This window comes from Thunnus albacares, chromosome 4 (genome assembly GCF_914725855.1).
Source record: "Thunnus albacares chromosome 4, fThuAlb1.1, whole genome shotgun sequence".
Classification (NCBI taxonomy): Eukaryota; Metazoa; Chordata; class Actinopteri; order Scombriformes; family Scombridae; genus Thunnus; species Thunnus albacares.
Window position 1 is genome coordinate 22465827 of NC_058109.1, and position 19272 is coordinate 22485098.

Sequence of the window (19272 nt, forward strand, 5' to 3'; positions counted from 1 at the left end):
TCCCTGAAGAATATCCATTGTACATTTTATTTGTGCACAAATGAAGATGTTCTCTTGCCATCAGCTTATCATTCACATCAAATGGCACATCAAACAAGGCTGACAAAAAAAGGAGCTTCAGATGATCAGCCCAAGAGAAAAAACAGGTGAAAGGGAACAGGGTGAAAAAACATCAAAATGGAAATCATTCACTTGTCACGAAGCGTCTGGCAGCTGGAGCCTCCATTCGACAATGTCACGCATAAAATTATGTATGCACGGTGTGAGGGTCACTGAGAGATGCTGAAAAACATCTGTTGTTATGTCTCCAGAACATTTAAAAAAAGGAGATAAAGTAGCCAGATTTAAGCAACCCAAGCGATGCTTCCTTGTGCCTGTATCCCTCCTCTGGAGAGCAGCTCCTCTCGGTCACCGCATCCTCTCCTCCGAGTGCCTCATCCAATTAGCAAGTCAATAAAATGTGTCTGTGAGGCAGAGGAAGCCCACCAGCTCACCACAGCCCCTCCTCCTCTTTTTTTCCTCGCCTCCTTTGCCTTGCAGCCCCCCCGCTAGCCCGCCGTTAGCTTGCCGCACAAGCAGCTCCACACTAGATTCAGCTCTGGCAAACAGGCTGGGAATGACAAGCTTGCAGAGATGTGGTGGTGGAGGTGGTGGTCCTTGCCCACGTTCATCAGATTTTTATCTGTGCCGACACAACAAAAGAGACAGGAGGGAGAGAGAGAGAGACAAAAAAAAAACCTCCAGCTCTGCTCCTGCCAATGCATCTGCTCTGTCTCCAGCTCTTTCTCTCCCCTCTCCTTTCCAAAGCAATTTATGGGCAGCTCCTGTTTTCTCTCCCTGCCTCACAGTCTGTCCCCTCTGAGGGAGAAAGTGATGATGCACAAGAGAAAAATCAGGATGTTAGTCGATGGATAATTGCAGTAGGAAATAAAATAGAAAGAAAATAGGCAGATCTTAAAAATGAAGAAAATGAAATGCTGAACACCTAATTAAACTACAGAAGATAAAATGGAGAAGAACCTGGAGGAAATGATGAGACTGAAGAGTTTGAAAAATAAACCCCGGATGAAGCAGGACAGTGAAGGAATGTAGAAAGCAGGGAAGGAAAACATAAAAAGTAGTTTCTTGGAAATAAAAATGGCACAGAACAGCTCTTAAAAATATTTTTCTGTTCACTACACAATCTCTCCTCAGGGGGAAGCCATTAGTCTAACAATGGCATCTAGAAAATGGTTAGAATGGCACAAATATCAAGTTAATCAGCATTTTGCCAACCTTACAGAATAAGTGGATCAGTCAATAACCCATCAGTTACAAATAAACAAGCTTGAATGTTACAAAGTTGCTGCCATAAATATCTTCTTTGGAATATACACTGTCAATGTTAAAAGTCCCCTTCCACTCAAAAATGTGTTTTATTGTTACTTTACTTGACACTTGAAGGCTGTTTTCACATTCATCCGCTGAAAGTGGAAACTTTCTCTGTGCTCACTTTGAATCTTAGTTTAAAGCGTTTACCTATGAGCAGGATTTGTGACATCACAAATGGTTTCAAGCCAATCGTGGTCCAGTACACAGCTTACGAAAGTGTGATGTAGAAACTTGAAACCTCCGGCGCCCATACAGTTAAACCTTTGAAATGAAAATGATTTGCATATTCATAGATTCTGGATTTTTCAATGAGGGAGAAGGAGGAGATGTAATTTGAAGGATTTTAATGAGGTAATTGAACTTTTTAGTGGAAAACCATATCAGATACATTGATTGAGTACATGAGTATTTTTACATATATCTTAAAACATGTTTGGTGTTGATCTTTAGGCAAATACTGTCAAAACACATGTGGCTAATAATGTTTCATATGTGTAGTTCAGGAGTGCAAAGACTTTTTGCACTCTGCATTTTTCTTTTATTACATTTTATATCAATTTATTGGATTTAGTTATTGTGATGAAATCGAGCCAGCGAATTGCTGAAGTACTGCTGGATGGATAATTTCAATGCTTAAAGAAATATTTTGCCATTCTGAGCAATTTAACTTACTACCTTAAAGTTGAGAAAAGGTCATAAGTTGTTCTGTGTGTGAACATTTGCCAATAAGTGGGCAATTTATTGAAGTTAAGCTTGACATTCTCATATACTGCGTAGTACTGCAGATTTTTTGTCTTAGTGAACTCATCAGATTGTTCATTTGAGAGAACAGTGACAAATTGAAACAATTTAAAGGGGAACTCTGCTTATTTTCCCATCATCTTTACTTGTCATGGGGAGTACAAATCAGCCTGTAAAAACAGTTGCATACATTGAGTTTGAAAGCTGCATAAATATTTTCTGTGGCTCTGGTGGGAACTTGAGAAAAACAAGAAAATAACCCCTTGTGATGTCATCATGGACACATTGAAACTCTTTGTTAGAAACTTGTGGAAAGACAAGTGTGTTTACCAAACAGGAAAAGTCAAACAAAAAGACAATATTAAGTTGCATTGTGGGAGGTGTTTCTGGAGCTTGACCTGCAGCTTATTAGTATCTCTGCTGCATCGATTTTGATAATTATTTTTTACTTTTAGTGAGTCCCCCAAAGAATACTCCTTTAAAAAAATATTCCTTAATTCCTATGTGAAACACTTCCCTTAAACAATTCACCTGCAAAAAAACAAAAAAGGAAACAGTGCATAACCATTTATTTGGTCAATTTTACAGGACAAACAGCAGGTGTGGTAAGGCTACTTGGTCTTTTTATTTTTGCTTGTATTTAATATAGTTCATCATATTTTCAACAAAACATTGTTAGTCCATTTCAGTTTCGTAGAATCACATTTATTGATTTTATATGGACTGCCATCTATGTAATAATACACAAATGAAGCCTGAATGTGATTAAAACTGTTTTTTTAATTTATTTGTAGTTGCAGTGCTGATTGATTTCAGATGGTTTTGGCAACAGACAAAAAAATGTTAAACATAAGAATGAAGTCCACCCCTTCAGTCTTCCAATAACAAAAACAATTTCTTTCACTTCATGAAAGTATTTGAGGGCAATACCAGTATTTTTTTGTGTCATGTGTGTCTTTCTTGTGCGTTTTTCTTCTTCTTATACTACTCGTTTCCTCTCATCATGATTTAAATACAATTATGTTTAATAATTATAATACAGATTTATTTCTGACACAGGCTTGTGGTGTTTTTGTTCCTTTTGTATGATAAATATGAACACAAATACAGTAAAACCACTAACGACTAGCTGTTCTAACCCTCTGAGGCGTCACTTCTGTCAGACTTTCTTGAGCCCATAACAAGAAAAGATGACATCCCTGCTTCCTTCTGTCTAAACACTGTACAAAATTAACAAGAGTAGCATTTCAGAGTAGATGACAGATGTTTCTGTACGAGTCCCTGCTGACAAGACTGATACAGAAAGCCAACATCAAAAACACTGGTACTGTCCTTGAAGTCATGACATGTTAACATCATTAATTGTGACATTTACACATTGGAGGTTCGTTCCTCTTCATTTCTCAGGCTTCTTTTAATCCTTTGTGATGCAGGAGTAACAAAATATATCCCAAAGCATAACCCAGACGTCTCGAAAAGGCATGGCACTGACTGAAATTGAAATCTTTTACGGTTAGGCCAGGTCTAAACTTAGACACGGTTACCTCTCGTTGCATGTTTCATTGCATCATTTCAGCTTTTTGTCTGAGTCAATGTCTCCTCGTCCCGGAAATATGGATGTTCTAGTGCATTCAGGGCAGATATTCGTTTGAAGGGGTCAAAGGTTAGCATTTTCTGTGGAGGAAAGAATAGCAGAATATTAGAGCTGTGTCACCGTCAAATTTTAAGTCTTAAAGTATCAGTTCTACATTTTTAGAAATATACTTATTTGCTTTCTTGCTGAGAGAGTAAGGTGAGAAGATTGATGCTACTTCCATGTCTGTGTGGTAATTATGAAGCTGGTTAGCTTAGCATTATAATGGAAACAAGGGGAGAACAGCTAATCTGACTGTTCAGAAATAACAAAATCTGCCTACCACCACCTCTAAAGCTTATTAATTAACATGTTATAACTTGTTTATCTCTACAAAATCCATATTGCAAAAATGACAATTGGCCATTTTGCAGGATGTAATGTCCTGGACTATTTCTTGGCCGGGACCAGTTGCTAGGCAACGAGAAGAGACTCCAGGACATTACTGGTAAAAAAAAAAAGTCAAGAAATAGATCAATAAAAATTTAGCCTACAGAACTCTTTAGCTTCCGTTGGTCATTAGGATTTAGATATTTAATTTAGTGATTTAGTGATAGTCTAACTCTTGCTTAAAATGTTTTTTCTATAATTCTGCACTTAAACCTATATTTTCTAAATCATATGGAGAGAAACAGAATAAAATATATGTAGGAAGCAGAATAAAATATACTGTCATATTTGAGTATTATTTAAGATATGTTTTAGTCACTGGTTCAATCACAATGTTTCCTTCTTTAGATTTGCTGATAAACGTTACACCAATCAGTTTTGAGTTAAGTTTTATTTTCAGTATTACCAGCACTGTGTAATCTCTCCCCTCGTTTCACCAGCTGGATAAGTAACATCACTTTCAAGAACTTGAAGTTTGCATCATTGAAATTCTTGTGGCTTGTTCACCAAACTTGGAGCAAAGAAAATTCCTCTGAGGTTGCTTATCTGTTAGTCCTGATTTAAACTCTGTATACAGATGAAAAATTGATCAATTACCAGGCAGGATGGGCTGCCACTTTAATGTTTAATTCATGGCAAAATCTTACCAGCAATAGTTGCGCCCCCTGCTCATTTATCTCTGGAACAAAGTCAGTGATTGGTCGAGGGAAGAGAGGGGGGAAGTTTTTTCTTGAAAGTGTAACATCAGTCGGCCACTCCTCCTCTGGTGGCAAGCCAAAAACTCTGAAAACAAACGTCATTTTTAATGAATTATCAGCCAGTGCATCTCCTAGTCTGGTAAAAGTGAGGGAAAATGTTTGATACTCACTGAAAAATTTTCCCAAGTTGGTCCACTTCTGAGTCTCCACAGAACAAAGGTCTAAAACAGAAAGTTTACACAAAAGTTAATAGATTGAAGCTGATTTATTGCCTGCTGATCATTACTTTGCCTTCACATGTGAACCAGCAAAGTAGCAAACAGATTAAGACACAGATTACCAGTTTTGCATGTGAATTATGAAAGATTAGTTAAATGATCAACTTTTTGCAACATCTCACCCAAATCAACTAATTTGTGTCTAATTAATGTTCATGAGTTATAACATTATAACACACAATATCTCTGCTGTGTCCATGTATCATTACATTGTCAACATCATTATATTAACTGTTGACAAAGCAGTTATTCAAGGCATGAATCTCTATACCAAAGTTGGCCGCCAACTGTCTCCATGCAATGTGTCATTTTTACCACTAGATGTAGCTGTGGTGTATGTCTCTGCACTGGAGTGACTGGAAAGCTTTCTGCCATACATAGACAACCCAGTCACAAAATACTTAATATGGTCTCCAAGCAGAATGACTAGACCTAACAGATTATAGCATTTGATTGCAGAAAATGTTTGTGCACATGTTAACACCGGTTTTGGGTGTGTTGAAGCGGGTCAGAGTGTGTGATCTGTCAGTGGGTTTGTATCAGCAGACATGATGCTGATGACAACTGGGTTCAAGAAGAACAGTTGCATTATATGTCAGCGCCCGAACTGTATTTTTGTATGTTTGGAGTAAATTTATCGTACATCTGGTTGAAATAAAACACTTGGATGTGCTGTAATATAAGGTGTAACACTAAAGCCCAGCTGTTTCTCACCAGTTCACCTCCCGACAGTCTGAAGCTGCAGACCAGATTTCCCTAAGGCCACAGATAACCTCATAATGTGAGCCATTTACAGATAAAATCTGAACCCTGCTGAACTGCTGGTAAAGTCATCACTGCTTTGAGTTAAAAGCCTGATACCAACATCACAAGGTAACGAGTGTACCTGCGTCAGTCAATGAGATACGAGCCTAAAAGTTGGAGAAAACTGTGTAGTGTCTGAAGATCTGTTTTAGTGTGTTTGTTACTCTAGGCTGGAAAAAAATGCTACAAGTGAACATACTCCAGGCAGCAATTATGTTTTCTCTGAGCTGGCCTGAGGATATACACGAGAAACTAGAACTAACTTTATAAGCATAAACCTCCGCCTTGCAAAGATACATTCAGGATATGTAATCAAATCAAATGAATCAGATCACCAGCAAAATCCAATGAACTGTTGTTCTACTCTCTCTTTTCACCAAACTACATCAAAATCCGTTCATGTTACCTTTTCGAAAGGCAATCACAGTTATTTCAACCTGGATTTAACACACTGACACAGACATACACATATGCTGTATTGACTTATCATGTCATCATAACACAGGAACAATATGACGTGTCTTTTTCAGTATTGATCATTATTCTGCTGACTTACTTGCGTCTGAACATCTCAGCAAAGATGCAGCCGGTGCTCCAGATATCCACAGGTGTGGCATAACTCGACTGTAGCAAAACCTCAGGGGGTCGATACCACAGTGTCACCACCTGAGAGATACATATAAGTTAAAAAAATAAATAAGTAAGCATTACAAACAAACAGTAACATTTATAGTAAATTAAGGAGTTAACTATACTGGTGGGTTTGCATGTTTTGCCTTGCTGATTTGTACTTGTGTGTGTCTATAGCTTAAAACTGTCCCTTAAATATGAATTCAAGGACAGCTACTGTCAAAACATCAAATTCATGCTAGTCATTCATGCTTGTCAGGAAATTAAACTCAGAAGTCAAATAATAGGCAAACATGAACATTGACAAAAGTGTAATGTGAAGTTAGCAGCGTTTTACATTCACAAGGTTAATGTTTGGCAGCAGACTGTCAAGTGTGTCAAGACACTGAACACACCTACCATGAATAATCTCTGAAGGTCACTGAAACCGGTGGACTGAATGATTAAAATCCTTAAAAAATAACTATTGTGATGTACTGACTTTGGTATTACTTCCTGCACTGCTGTGCTGTGTGTGTAAAAATAATATTAATTGAGAAAGCAACCAATTTCTTTCCTTCAAAAATATATTTTTTGTTTTTCCTTCTGACCAGAACTAATGTGTCTTTTTCTGTAGTGGACCTCTGAAACATGTCATCAGTTCAACATCATGTTTATAAGCAATTCTAATAGAATTAGGAAAAGCCATTAAATAACAAGGTGATAAAACAATGCTTTTTGAGCTGTTTAAGAGGTATTTTATGCTGGTATGCTGTGAGAAAATACGGTTTACATGACACAATAAACAACTGGTAACATCCGGGTTCTTACCACAGGAGTGAGGGCCATGTGGCAGCTGTAGATCCTGGCCAGTCCGAAGTCGGCCAGCTTCACCTGGCCCTGGCTGGTTACCAGAATATTCTCTGGTTTCAGGTCTCTGTGCATGACACGGTTAGAGTGAAGGAATGCAAGACCGCACAGCAACTGCCTCATCAGGTCCTGCGAAAAACACACACTCACTTCAAAACAAGCATATCTGAAGTGAAACTAAATATTTCAACAGATATTATGCTTCAAAAAGAGACTAAATAACAAAAAGCTCCATCTTTTCAATACAGTTTTCTCCCTTCTGGCCTATCTGAAAAGTTCATAGTTTAGATGTTGTTTCAGTCAGTTCGTACTTTTATGCGGTCAGGGGATAATCCTGGAGCTGGAGCTCTCTCTAGGTATGTCTTGAGGTCTTGATCCACGTGTTCAAACACTAGAGTGACTTTAGTCTCCTGGTCCGACCTCTGGGTGGCACATACATCCATAAGCCTGGCATGTACAAGAAAAACAGTGACTTCTGTGAGAGGTGTTCACAGTGAATTGTAGACAACACAGACTAAACAGACAACACTTTGATAACTGTCTTACCTGACCACATTGGGGTGGTCAAACTGCTCCAGCCTTCTCAACAGAGCCACCTCTCTGACTGTGGAGACTGGGAGGCCATTTTGGTCTGTCTGGACACGCACGCTCTTCAGAGCCACAAACTGCCCGCTCTCCGTGTCCCGGGCCTTATAAACTGTCCCATAAGCGCCCCCTCCGATCTCTGCCACTGGCTCATACTGGATGCTGGAGCCGTGGGCCATGACCAGGTTCAAACAGACTGAAAGACAAAATATGACAGACATAAGAGATGCAAAAGCGACAAAATCTTTACTTGATGAGACGATGAAAGGTGATAATGTTACATGGAGAGTACACTGTTTTATCTGAATAAAATATAAAAGACATGTCTTATTGTCAGTAGCCTCCATCACCCCAATTGCCGTCTATTGTGGGACATCTTACTTCTATGGACTTTGACAAGCACAACATCTGAAAGTGTGAACTCCTCCCCAAACAAGTAGGAAACAGAGATTTTGTAACATCGCGCCAACATGCAGCCTGAAGCTGATCTCCTGAAAGTGAACAGGAACAAACTAGGAAATCTTACCTTTACTTTATACACATCACTATATAATAGAAAACAACATAGTCTCTCCCCATTACCCTTCCTCTTGGGTCTCACTGTCAACCAAAACACCCCTCGACCCAACCCCATCCGGTCCACAGCTTATGAATGAAAATAGGAAGTATGGTTGCATCAGAAATCTGATGTAATACCATAAAGATACTTGAAGGAGATACAGCTTGTAGACTTAATGAAAACAGGCATGCTGACGAAGGCCAGACACAAAAAAACATCCAACAACCAACAATCCCTGAAATAAATCCCACAGATCTGGGATAAGTAATGAATTGTTAATTGATATTATTATTATTTATTATCTTTATTTTAGTTTATTTTTTGTTTCCTTTTCTTCAAACGTCTCTTCATATTTGTCATTTCTTATTATTATAGTATTATAGTCTATATCCAAATACAATAGAAGTTTGTATCTCTAAATGTTGTAAATTATAATAAGACTATGAGTCTACAGACAGTTAGCAGAGCTGTGAGACTAAACTTAGGCACAGTGGGGCTTTGAGCTAAATGCTTAAGTGAATGACAATATTAACAGGTGGATGCTTGGCAGATTTATTGTTTACAATTATTTACCATTATTTCATCAATAGCGAACATGGAGTAGCCTGTTAGCATGCTAACATCTGCTAACTGGTATAAAGTACAGCTGAGACTGATGAAAATGTCTATTTTAAAAACCAAAGACTCGACAAATTAACATTTTAACCAAATAATAGATGAAAATTTATCCATCCAATACTTGTTAAAGTATTTCAGTCTGAACCAAAGTGTTGGACCGACCATCGTTATGATCCATAGAGACGCCACTAGCATAGCTAAAAACGACAATGAACATCTGACATTAACATAACAGTTTAATGAACTCTCCATGAACTCTCTGTAGTGGACAAGTAATGAACTCTCTCATATTCTGGCTGTGAGAAGCTGGTGAATCCCCAGCAATAAAAGACAGAACTGCGCTTGAGGCTAAGAAATAACACACTGCAGAAATTGAAACTCAATTCCCACCAAACCTTTTACAATCAAAATTAACAGATGCTCCTCAACAGCTCTTGTGCTTGAATATCCATTTCTGAATGAGTACAATATTTTCAGTCACATTGCCAGCAGTCTGTCTCATAAATAACTTTTCAACCACTTTCAAGTGTCAACAGAAGACACTTTCATGTTCAGACCTCTCTTTATAGGAAAGTCTACTGTGTTTGTGTTTTCTTGAGCTCTGAAAATTCCTTCAAATACTGTTTCATTTCACCTGTAGCAGCACCACCCTTTGTTTTACTTGTTTAATGTGATTCAAGCTTTTGCAGCCAGATGACCTCAGCTTGTTAGGAGAGAGTTGTTATTCCAGGCGTTCTCCAGTGACTCCACAGCTGCCGGATGCATCAGCGCGAGGAGGAGGAGGAGGAGGAGGAGGAACGCAGCGGTGTGGAGGAGAGCTTCATTTAGGAATAAGTCACAGCAGCTGGCAACGTATGAAGCAGTAAACCAACCGGCCCTCATCATCAGTGTCCAGACAGGGGAAGTGGAGCAGTCTTGTCTGTTCTCACTGACAGTATAACCCAACAAACTGAGCTGGTGTAACAACGCACTCTACAAACCAGGACAAGGGCTGTTTTTCTGCTTATGTTATTCCACTTGTAAAACAGACTGCTTCACACTGTCTGCCAGTGTAGTGTGGTGAGAGGGCAGCTGAATACAGAGGCGGCAGCATCAAAGAGAAGGATGCTGTACAACCCAACCTCCTGATGAGAAGAAGCACCAAGAGTTAGCTGAGCTCTTCTGGTTCTGCGCTGTATGAACCTGTAGTGTGGCTGTGAAAATATCAGCTAGTAGAGGAGAGTTAGCAATGTGACTAAAACCTTTATCTATATAAATAAACATTAATGAGTTGAATAGCACATTTTCAAAAACAAAACATGACTGAAAAAAACGTATAAATGAATAAGTGGAAATCTGAATGAAAGAGTGTTTTGTATTAAATATCTAAAGAAAAAAAAAACATTATGATACTTCATTACAATGATACCGATATATTCTGTAATTCAATTACATCATAAAGAAGATATGGTCACTGATTTGCAACATTACTCACAATGACCTAACACAACCGGAGATATTAAAGTAAAGTTACCTTGGTATACAAGCTAAAGCTAAATATCTCACACTGGATACATTTCTATTGTCTCATATTATACAAAACAATCAGCTAGAGGCCTGCAACTAATGAATTTTATGATTATTTCATTATTGAGTAATTTTTTGGTCTGTCAGAAAATAGTGAAAAATGTTGATCACTGTTTCACAAAGCCAAGGATGCAGCCTAAAATGTTGTGTTTTGTCCCGATCAACAGCAACCCAAAGATATTCAGTTTTCAATCATAGAAGAGTAAAGAAACTGAAAATATTCCCATTCAAGAAGTTGGAGCCAGATCATTTTTTCTTTGAAAAAAAATGACTCAAAATGAGGAATCAATCATCAAAATAGTTTCTGATTAATTTTTGTAATTGACTAATCATTGCAGCCCTACTCAGCTATATTTATTAAACACCAAAAAGGTGAAAACGTTTAAACACAATCAGGCTGCTATGAACATGAACCAACCTACCATTAAAATATATGCAAACTCTAAACATGCATTATTAGAGTGGCGAGTAGAACAAGCTGTAAACACAACACTGACACATTATCACCTTATTAAACCGCATTAAGTCATTGGAGTCGTGATTCTGGACAAATGTAAGTCCAACATTCACTCTCCTGTCAACTGTTCACTAGCTAGTTTCTAACCTTGTCTGTCTATCTTTGTTTGTCTGTAGATTTTAGAGCTTGTTTGCTGGAAAACAGCCGCCCACTGTGACTAGAAATGACGCAGATGAGTGAACCGAAACAGTAAAGTTGTAGGCTGGAAAAACAATGAGCTGAGAGACAATGAGCTACAACACTCGGTAGAGTTGAGAGGAACCACAAAGTTGGGTGATGATTCTCTGTGGGTTTGTCACTAAAGACGACCCCCTTTAAAATACAAGTAGTCGTTTGACCCATCATATTAAAATATTGATTGGTGCAGCTTTAACAATAGATAGAAGTGATAAAGGCTTCACCCACACGGTTCCCCTTCTCAGTGCAGTAGTAGAGTAGTTCATAAATAATTCTCAGTATGTTTCAATCATCCTGGCAGCAGGTGTGAACTATGCTTGGAGCTAACTTGTGCACGCCTTTTTTTTTTTTTTTTTGCTATCCAGCTCTCAGTGCCGACATCTATTAAAGTGATGCCTCATAAGAGCTCTCCAGGTACTTTGGGTGCAAAGCGCTGAAATGTGTGACATTTTTAGTCAGATCTAAAGAGGAATTTACCAATGCTGCTTCTACAGGCTTCCCACACATGCCCACAGACAAAATTTCAAAACTTTTTCATGACTTTTCAAGGACCCATAATATAATTTCCATGACCATTCACAACCTTTAAACACATGAACAGGAGGGTACTTTACTTAATCATTGTATTAAAATTAAACAAGAACCTTTTTCTTTTTTTTCCTCTAATAGTCGGTTATTTTCATCCACTTCAAATACTCCAGGCTACAGGCACTGTCATTACATTGCCCTTTATTACAGAAATAGCTTTACAGGCACTTAGAATAACAAAGCCTGGCACTGGCATTCAAGCGTCAGGGAAAACTGAACTGACTAATACACGATTAAAATTGTATTATCAACTCAAAAAAAGGCTTTAACAAAAAACACCTCTTGCCCCACAAGATGTGATACAACTACTCAAACATGCTATATTCAATTATTAGCTGCTCTAGCATGGCTTTCCTTTGAAGTTATTATGAACTGTTTGGCACAACAAGCCTGTGCACACTGCATGCACAAATGTACACAATGTATTCTTGAACAATTACAGATATGCCCTTCATATGACAGCCATAAGAAAACAAAGCAGTATGATGCTACATCAAGCAAATAACTAACATTCAACCATCATGGTTTGTGTTTTAAGTTTGAACTCAACATTCAGGTCTACTCCTCAATTTTTTTTGTAATTTCTATTCAATGTCCTTGTCTAAATCTGACAGGCTTGCTCTCTTGTTTTTCGCTGTGTGCCGCAGGCTATCTGACTTAATGATAAATGTCATTTCGAGTCGCCTCTGCCTTCTCTGCAAATTCATCAGCAGACTGCTCAAAATGTTGAATGCCTGACTCGGGCTGTTTTCTTTTTTAGCTTCATTTCCTGAAGTTCATCTGCTATGCTCTTCCTTTTGTCAGCTTTTAATTTGCTTTCTTTTTCTTTTCTCTTGTTGTCAAGGTATGCCACACACCTTTTTTCTAGCGCTTGAAGCAGACATCTGAAGCTTCTTGGTGATGGTGACTTTCTCAAGGCCACAAGCTGCCCAGATGCTATCAACTATTCAATCTTCCTTCATATTCTCCACCATGACTTGCTTATTCACCGAAAACCCCTCGCTCCACACTGGCTTGTCCATGGGAAAGATTTTGGATCACAACTTCTCCAGCCAGACTGTGCAGCAGTGGTCTTGTGGAGCAGCACATCAAGACCGTCAAACTTGGGATGAAAATGAGCAAAAGCAGAAGATGACGCAGCAACAAGGAATTCTCTGAATTCTTCTAAGACTTGGTCACAGTTTATTATGCACCCACTTGGTTTGCAGCAACCAGTGTATGAAGGACTCCTTTCATCTTCTCCGCACACACGGGTCCTTCTTGGAAACCATCAGTCTGGGGTCAAGACACTGCATATTTCTTACCAGCAGGTGGTTCACTGATGCCTAAAGCAGGAGTTTAGTTAAGAGAGTTGTGAGAAAGGCCCTGGTCTCCATTCCTATTTCTAGCACCTGCCTCTCTGTGATTTTGCTTGTGCCTCTGAGCTGTCTGATGAATGTTTCTGCCACAAATCCAACATCAATTTTGCCAGCATCCTTGTGGAGGGAACAATCGTCAGTGCTGATCAGGAGAAGCTTCTGCATGTTGGTGGCTTGTTTCAGGACGCTGTCCTTTATAAACTGCTCCATAAGCCCTTACAGCAAAGACAAGTAAGATGCAGCAACGAATGTGTTGAGGTAGGCGGCTTTAGTTCTCCCACATGTAAACTGTCCAGCGATCTTGGTGTCTGGGAACATCTTCGAAAACAGGGCCCAAACATCACTACATGAATTGTATGAACAGTGCGAAACTGCCACTTTAAAGTAATGATCTCAAAGATTTTCATTTAAATAAATGTCTGTTAAGTCGCTATCTATTGCCAAATGAGGTTAATTACAGTTGTGATTGCACGTACCACTTATTGCCATAGGTGTCGCCAAAGAGAACAAAACAAAAGATCTTCAAGATTGTTACTTTCAGTAACAGTCAAACAGGACAGTCAAAGTCCTGTTAGCAACTGGTGCTGGTGTTTAAGCACTTTGCTTCATTGGTGTAGCACCCAACGTACTCTAGTCGGAAGCAGACCCTGGTACACTTGCTGGCTTTGCTGTGCTTTTTCACCAAGTTGAAAAATGTCAAGATTGGGGGGCCATCTCGCAAAGTCTTCTCATGTTGGATGTGCTTCATTCCTTTAACATGACTTGTGAGGACTGCCTCCCCCATGTTGCTAATATCAAAGCTCTTTAAGCAAAGCTTTCATGTAGCACATCCAGCATCTTTTTCTGCTTCTAACCAAAGTTTATATCAGTCGTTAGAGAGCCGTGAAATATAAACTACCGGACAGTGGTGTGAAATTGAAGGGTCATAACATAGTCACAGAATGTTACATTAGGCCAAAAGCTACAGAAATTTGGACTTGCACATCAAAACTATACGTGGAAGATTATCCACAGAAGATTACTGTAACATAGTGTAATTAATTTCATTACAGACAGCACAATTAAATTCCATGACTTTTCCAAAACTTTTGATGATTTTACTGAATTTCATGACTTTTCCAGGCTAGGAAAATGAGATTTTAAAATTCCATGATTTTTCCAGGTTTTCCATGACCATGAGAACCCTGCTTCTACAATCACCAAATGTTTTACAATCCATGAACGCAGGACAAAGTACCTGACCTGAGAGAAGTCAAATGACTCACTGAATGGAATGCCATTTTAAAGCAAATACACTTAACGCAGGACTTTTGGTCACCGCTCTGCCAGCACAGGAAGCACCTCTAACCAAACTGCTTTTCTGTCCCACTGCTCCACACGTTCCTCCGGCTTTTCCATCAACTCCACCCCTGTGGCCTCCTGCCAGGCAGCAGGCATACAAACAGTAAACAGCCTCGTCTCACTTCTTCCCCTCCTTTTGTTCCAAGTCAAAGCCTTTAATCTGTCAAACCAGTATGATACTATTCCCCTGGAGTGGGAGGAAGCCTCACCTACTCCGTTTCCATCTGTGCTTTCCCCCACCTCCACCAACTCCATAATCATACCTGTCACCTTTACACCCAGCACACATCTCTCTGCTGCTCCTGTTCTTCCTACAGTACAGTTTTGGCTCACCTATTCACTGGTGGCAGTTCAGTGGTCAGCTATTTTCACCTACTCCTATGTGTAGTTCAGTTTCAACACCATTTATTTATTACCTACCAAAGCACTGCCAGTGAAATAAAATATTATTCTCCTATATTTTATTCAGTTCTTGTGTATAAATGTTACAGGTTAAATAGTAAATTTGCATCTTTTCTTGGAAAGCTGAGTCTTGACTTAATTTTACCACAATTTTCATAATCTAATACATATTACACTGTTTTTTGTGTGATTTTATACATTTCAGAGAGTCCATCTTAAATCCAGGATTATGTAAATATATATATAACTAATTTGATAGTTTGGATTCAGTCAACTAATGCTGTACTCAGAGAAGTGTGTGTGACTTTGACGTTAAGAGTAAAAAGCTAAACTTCTTTAGAGCCCTGCTGCTGTGTCAGACTGTGTATAAGCTCTGAACACCTTGGACTCGTTAAAAGGCAGAAAAATGTTTCTGCGTAGGGGAGTGAAAAAAAAAAAAAAAGTACAGCAACAAAAAAAGACCAGAAACACACTCTGCTGAAAGCCAAACACTTCAAAAAGGAATTCACTCTTTTGTTGTACACCACTTTAATTTTCCAAGGTTAGTACTCCAAAATCAAATGCTCTAAATAGCTGTCAAAATTTTTGTTTACAGCGTGAGACAGCTTTTTTTGAAATGCAATTTTGTACACATGATTTTCAACCTAAGATGTACCTATAATAAGGGTTCATTATATCTTAGGGTATTCAGTGAAGTGATAATCGATCGGGTTAAAACACTGCTAAAAATAAACATGACCTTAGCCAACATCGGGCTTGAATGTTTGTAGCCAAAGATTTGAATATTCACATAAGCTGCCAAACCACAATTAATGAAGTGGTCAGTATAATTCAAAGTGCACCGTAGTTAATAAGAAGGAAGTGATGTTGCATTATTCATGTCGAACACACCACATTTCTTCCGATTATGCAAACAAAATGTTGAGTCAGTGTCTGCGGATAAGACTCTGCCTGCATGCCGTGTGTCTGCAAAAAAATCCAAATTCCTGTTATCCATGTCATCACTGAGATGAGGATTAGACTGTCAACAACACTTTCTTTTCTGCTGACTCCATTCAGCAATACAGGAAAAATTATATCACCAATAAAACCAAAGAAACTTGTGTTGATTTTTTTTTCCCCCCTCATGAACAAACTGTAACTTAATGACTCTTCTCTAAAACTGTCAATCTTAATTTATAAAGATTTGCATAACTACATAATCAAAAAGCAAAAAACTCAACTACACGGGTTAAACATTATTTGTATTGCTACATACATCTACAGACAACCAGTAAACAATCACTTAACTAATGAAACTAATCACGTAAATTAATCACATAAAGATTGTTTTTAGTTTTTGTTTAGTGTCTTTTTGTTACAATCTTGCAGAAATCAAAATTCATTACTCATAGTTTTTAATTATTGAACTTGTTTAAATAATTAAATACCTTTTTTAAGCGCATAAACAACATGGTAAATCATCTATATTTCCAAAATTCTGGCCTCATTCATCTATTTTCTAATAAAGTTATTACAACACTCATAATGTGGAATATGTATCTTTTTATATTAAAAATATATAAATATTACAAACACAATAATACAGAATGCTTTCAATTATTATTTATGATACATTTATATAGAATCAAATGTGTAACAATTTTCAGGCAACTAACAACTAAGAATTAATATTTTAAACAATCAAATTTTTTTTTTTCCATTTGAAAGGCTACACGGATGCATTTTGTCTTAGTTTGACAATAAAAATTCACAAAACTTCTTAGTATGACAGTGCAATCAATGTAAAACATAATGCAGACATATTTTGTATATCGCGTGCTAAAAGTGACCTGACGGTGCACCAACAAAAAGCTCCTCTGATGTTTGGAACATATGAGTGCACAGGTTGTCCAGATGTTGGTTGTATTATAAAAGCGATTAAGCTGATTTTTATCATCCACCACTGATGCCAGTAGGCAGACTGTCACAGAAAGGCCAAGAAACAGAGAACATATCTGAAAAAACAGTAAAGTGAGAGTCTGAGTGATTTTTTATAGTTTGAAATTCTGGTAACGATATATAGGATGATTTTCTTCTCATTCTTTTTTAGTTAAAAACACAAAACTTAAACATTTTTCATGAGGAGAAACATTTCAGTGCTCCATCTGTGGAGAACAAAATAACAGTGGAAATCATGAACCACTTTGCCAATTCAAATAATCTCAGTTAATTGTTACATAGTTCGTCCACTTTTTTCCTGAACTAAGTGATCACACCAACATTCAAAATACACTTTGGTACACACGTCAGTACGTAGTCGCAGTTACATTCAGTTCAGCACAAAACTAGATCTGCAGAAGCACAGTTTATAAGTTTAATAGCCAAGCAGCCACGTGTTTGCGACACAGTTATCTCATTGTGATAGTTTGTGGCTTTTGCTGCCTTTCAGAAAACTTTTAAGTAGCAAGTATTGACAGCTGAGTTGACACAGCTCGCTCAAGTCACCAGTGAGGAGCTCAACTGCGACTCCAAAGCAGCTGATTCGGTCAGTGATGATGGTTTTTCATTGCAGTCAGTTCAGGGGTAAAAGATTTGTTCCTACATGTATACTAATCACCTCTAAAACAAACTATATGAGACCATCACTGCTTCTATACTACCTCAAACATCTTTTCTTGTTACTTATACACGCACCGATACTGATCAATCTGGGATAAGCTAATACTGGCGGATAATATCTCCCGGGCCACTTTTATCTGTCCGATCCCTGCGGTGTCCTCACCTGAGTTTCACTGCAGGGTAAAACACAACTAATTGATTGATCACTGGATTACTGATCTATCTTGTTAGAAGTACTTACTGTCTCACAATGAATCATCAGGCGTTTGATCATTTGTCAAACCTCCTGTGGGCAGGAAGTGGTCAGGCTGTACATGACTTGTCACCCTAGAAACATCTGCTCTTCCCCCCCCCATCCCTCCCCTTATTTCCTTGTTTAGTAACAACACCAGCAGGGGATAGAGGGAGAAGACTTTGCACACAACATCTGGAAGTTTCACATGTGTCTCCCAACACTGGAGGTCATTCATCTGACCGCCTGTAATGGCAGCTATTGATTACCAGGAGGAAAGCCTGTCATTATTGATTACCAGACAAACGGAAGTTGACATTTCTCTGCCTCATTTAATCCATCGATCTGGCTTGATAAAAACTCACATTAAGCCGGACATTGAAGGCCAGCTTGTGGGCGGAGGCAGAGAGAAACAGGCCCGACACGTGGTGCTCCTCCATGGCGCTCCTTTGTTAATTAAACAGGCAAAGAAAAGTGCAGCAACAAACAGGCCACACAGACTTTCTCTCCTCACCTACATGTTCACTGACGTGGCGGAGAAGGAAAAACAGTAAAAAAAAAACAAACAAAAAAAAAACACACACACACACAAACACAGACATAGCTGGAGCTTGATGATCTCCGCCTGCAATAACTTCCATTTCCACATTATCTGTGCCACATTACATAAACGTCTCATGTCCGCTGCCCAAGTGTCACACACACACATACACACACATCAACACACTCACACACATGGATCACAAGCATGTAAAAGACATGTAAGCCCACTCACCTCGGCTGCTCTTTGCTGTGGCAGGTAAGCTTTGGCTTTAGCTTTATGAGGAGGACATGCTAATTGATCTGCCACGTATAACTCCTGCAGAAATGGGTCAGAAGTGGCAGGTCGGGTTTGAGCTGAGGTTTTCCAGCCCTGACACCGGGTCTGATGAGGACAAGAAGCCAATCGACCGATATGATTTCGGCCTTTTTCTTCCAGTCTACACTCTTTTAGGGTTGTCGCTTCCTGTTGCTTCAAGCAACTCTAGTCGGAGGCGGAGCTTCAATCTTCAGCTGCACATCATGTTATGTGGCATCCAAACTTTTAAGTGACAGTTTTAATCCTGACATGCAGGAGGATTTTAGTCTGCGGTTGTAAAAATGTTTTCTGGAGAGAGTTTGTTTATTTCAGATGCTAAAAATTTAAACCACATCTGTTATTTCAGCATGCCACGAAGATGTTTTCTTAGTTTAGTAAAGTTTATTTGTTTTCTTAAGGAATAAAACAGACACAAAAAACATAAAACGTTCAGGAGTAAAAATGATTGTGCTGATGAGATTTAAAACAACAACAA

At 38.6% G+C, this 19272-nt stretch overlaps 1 protein-coding gene across 2 annotated transcripts; it reads right to left on the reverse strand.

Moving 5' to 3' along the window:
- Positions 1 to 2664: 2664 nt before the first annotated feature.
- cdk4 (cyclin-dependent kinase 4) lies at positions 2665 to 18993 on the reverse strand. 2 transcript variants are annotated; one of them, XM_044349745.1, is made up of 9 exons: positions 18714 to 18979; positions 18304 to 18463; positions 7941 to 8175; positions 7706 to 7841; positions 7356 to 7523; positions 6472 to 6581; positions 5004 to 5054; positions 4783 to 4918; positions 2665 to 3786 (listed from the first exon to the last, which is right to left on the reverse strand). In XM_044349745.1, the coding sequence occupies exons 3-9, from the start codon at positions 8156 to 8158 to the stop codon at positions 3685 to 3687; spliced, it is 921 nt and encodes a 306-aa protein (XP_044205680.1). In that variant the 5' UTR covers positions 8159 to 8175; positions 18304 to 18463; positions 18714 to 18979; the 3' UTR covers positions 2665 to 3684. The 2 variants fall into 2 exon arrangements, with proteins under 2 accessions (XP_044205680.1, XP_044205678.1); XM_044349743.1 differs by lacking the exon at positions 18304 to 18463 and having other exon boundaries at positions 18714 to 18993.
- Between the last annotated feature and the right edge of the window lie 279 nt (positions 18994 to 19272).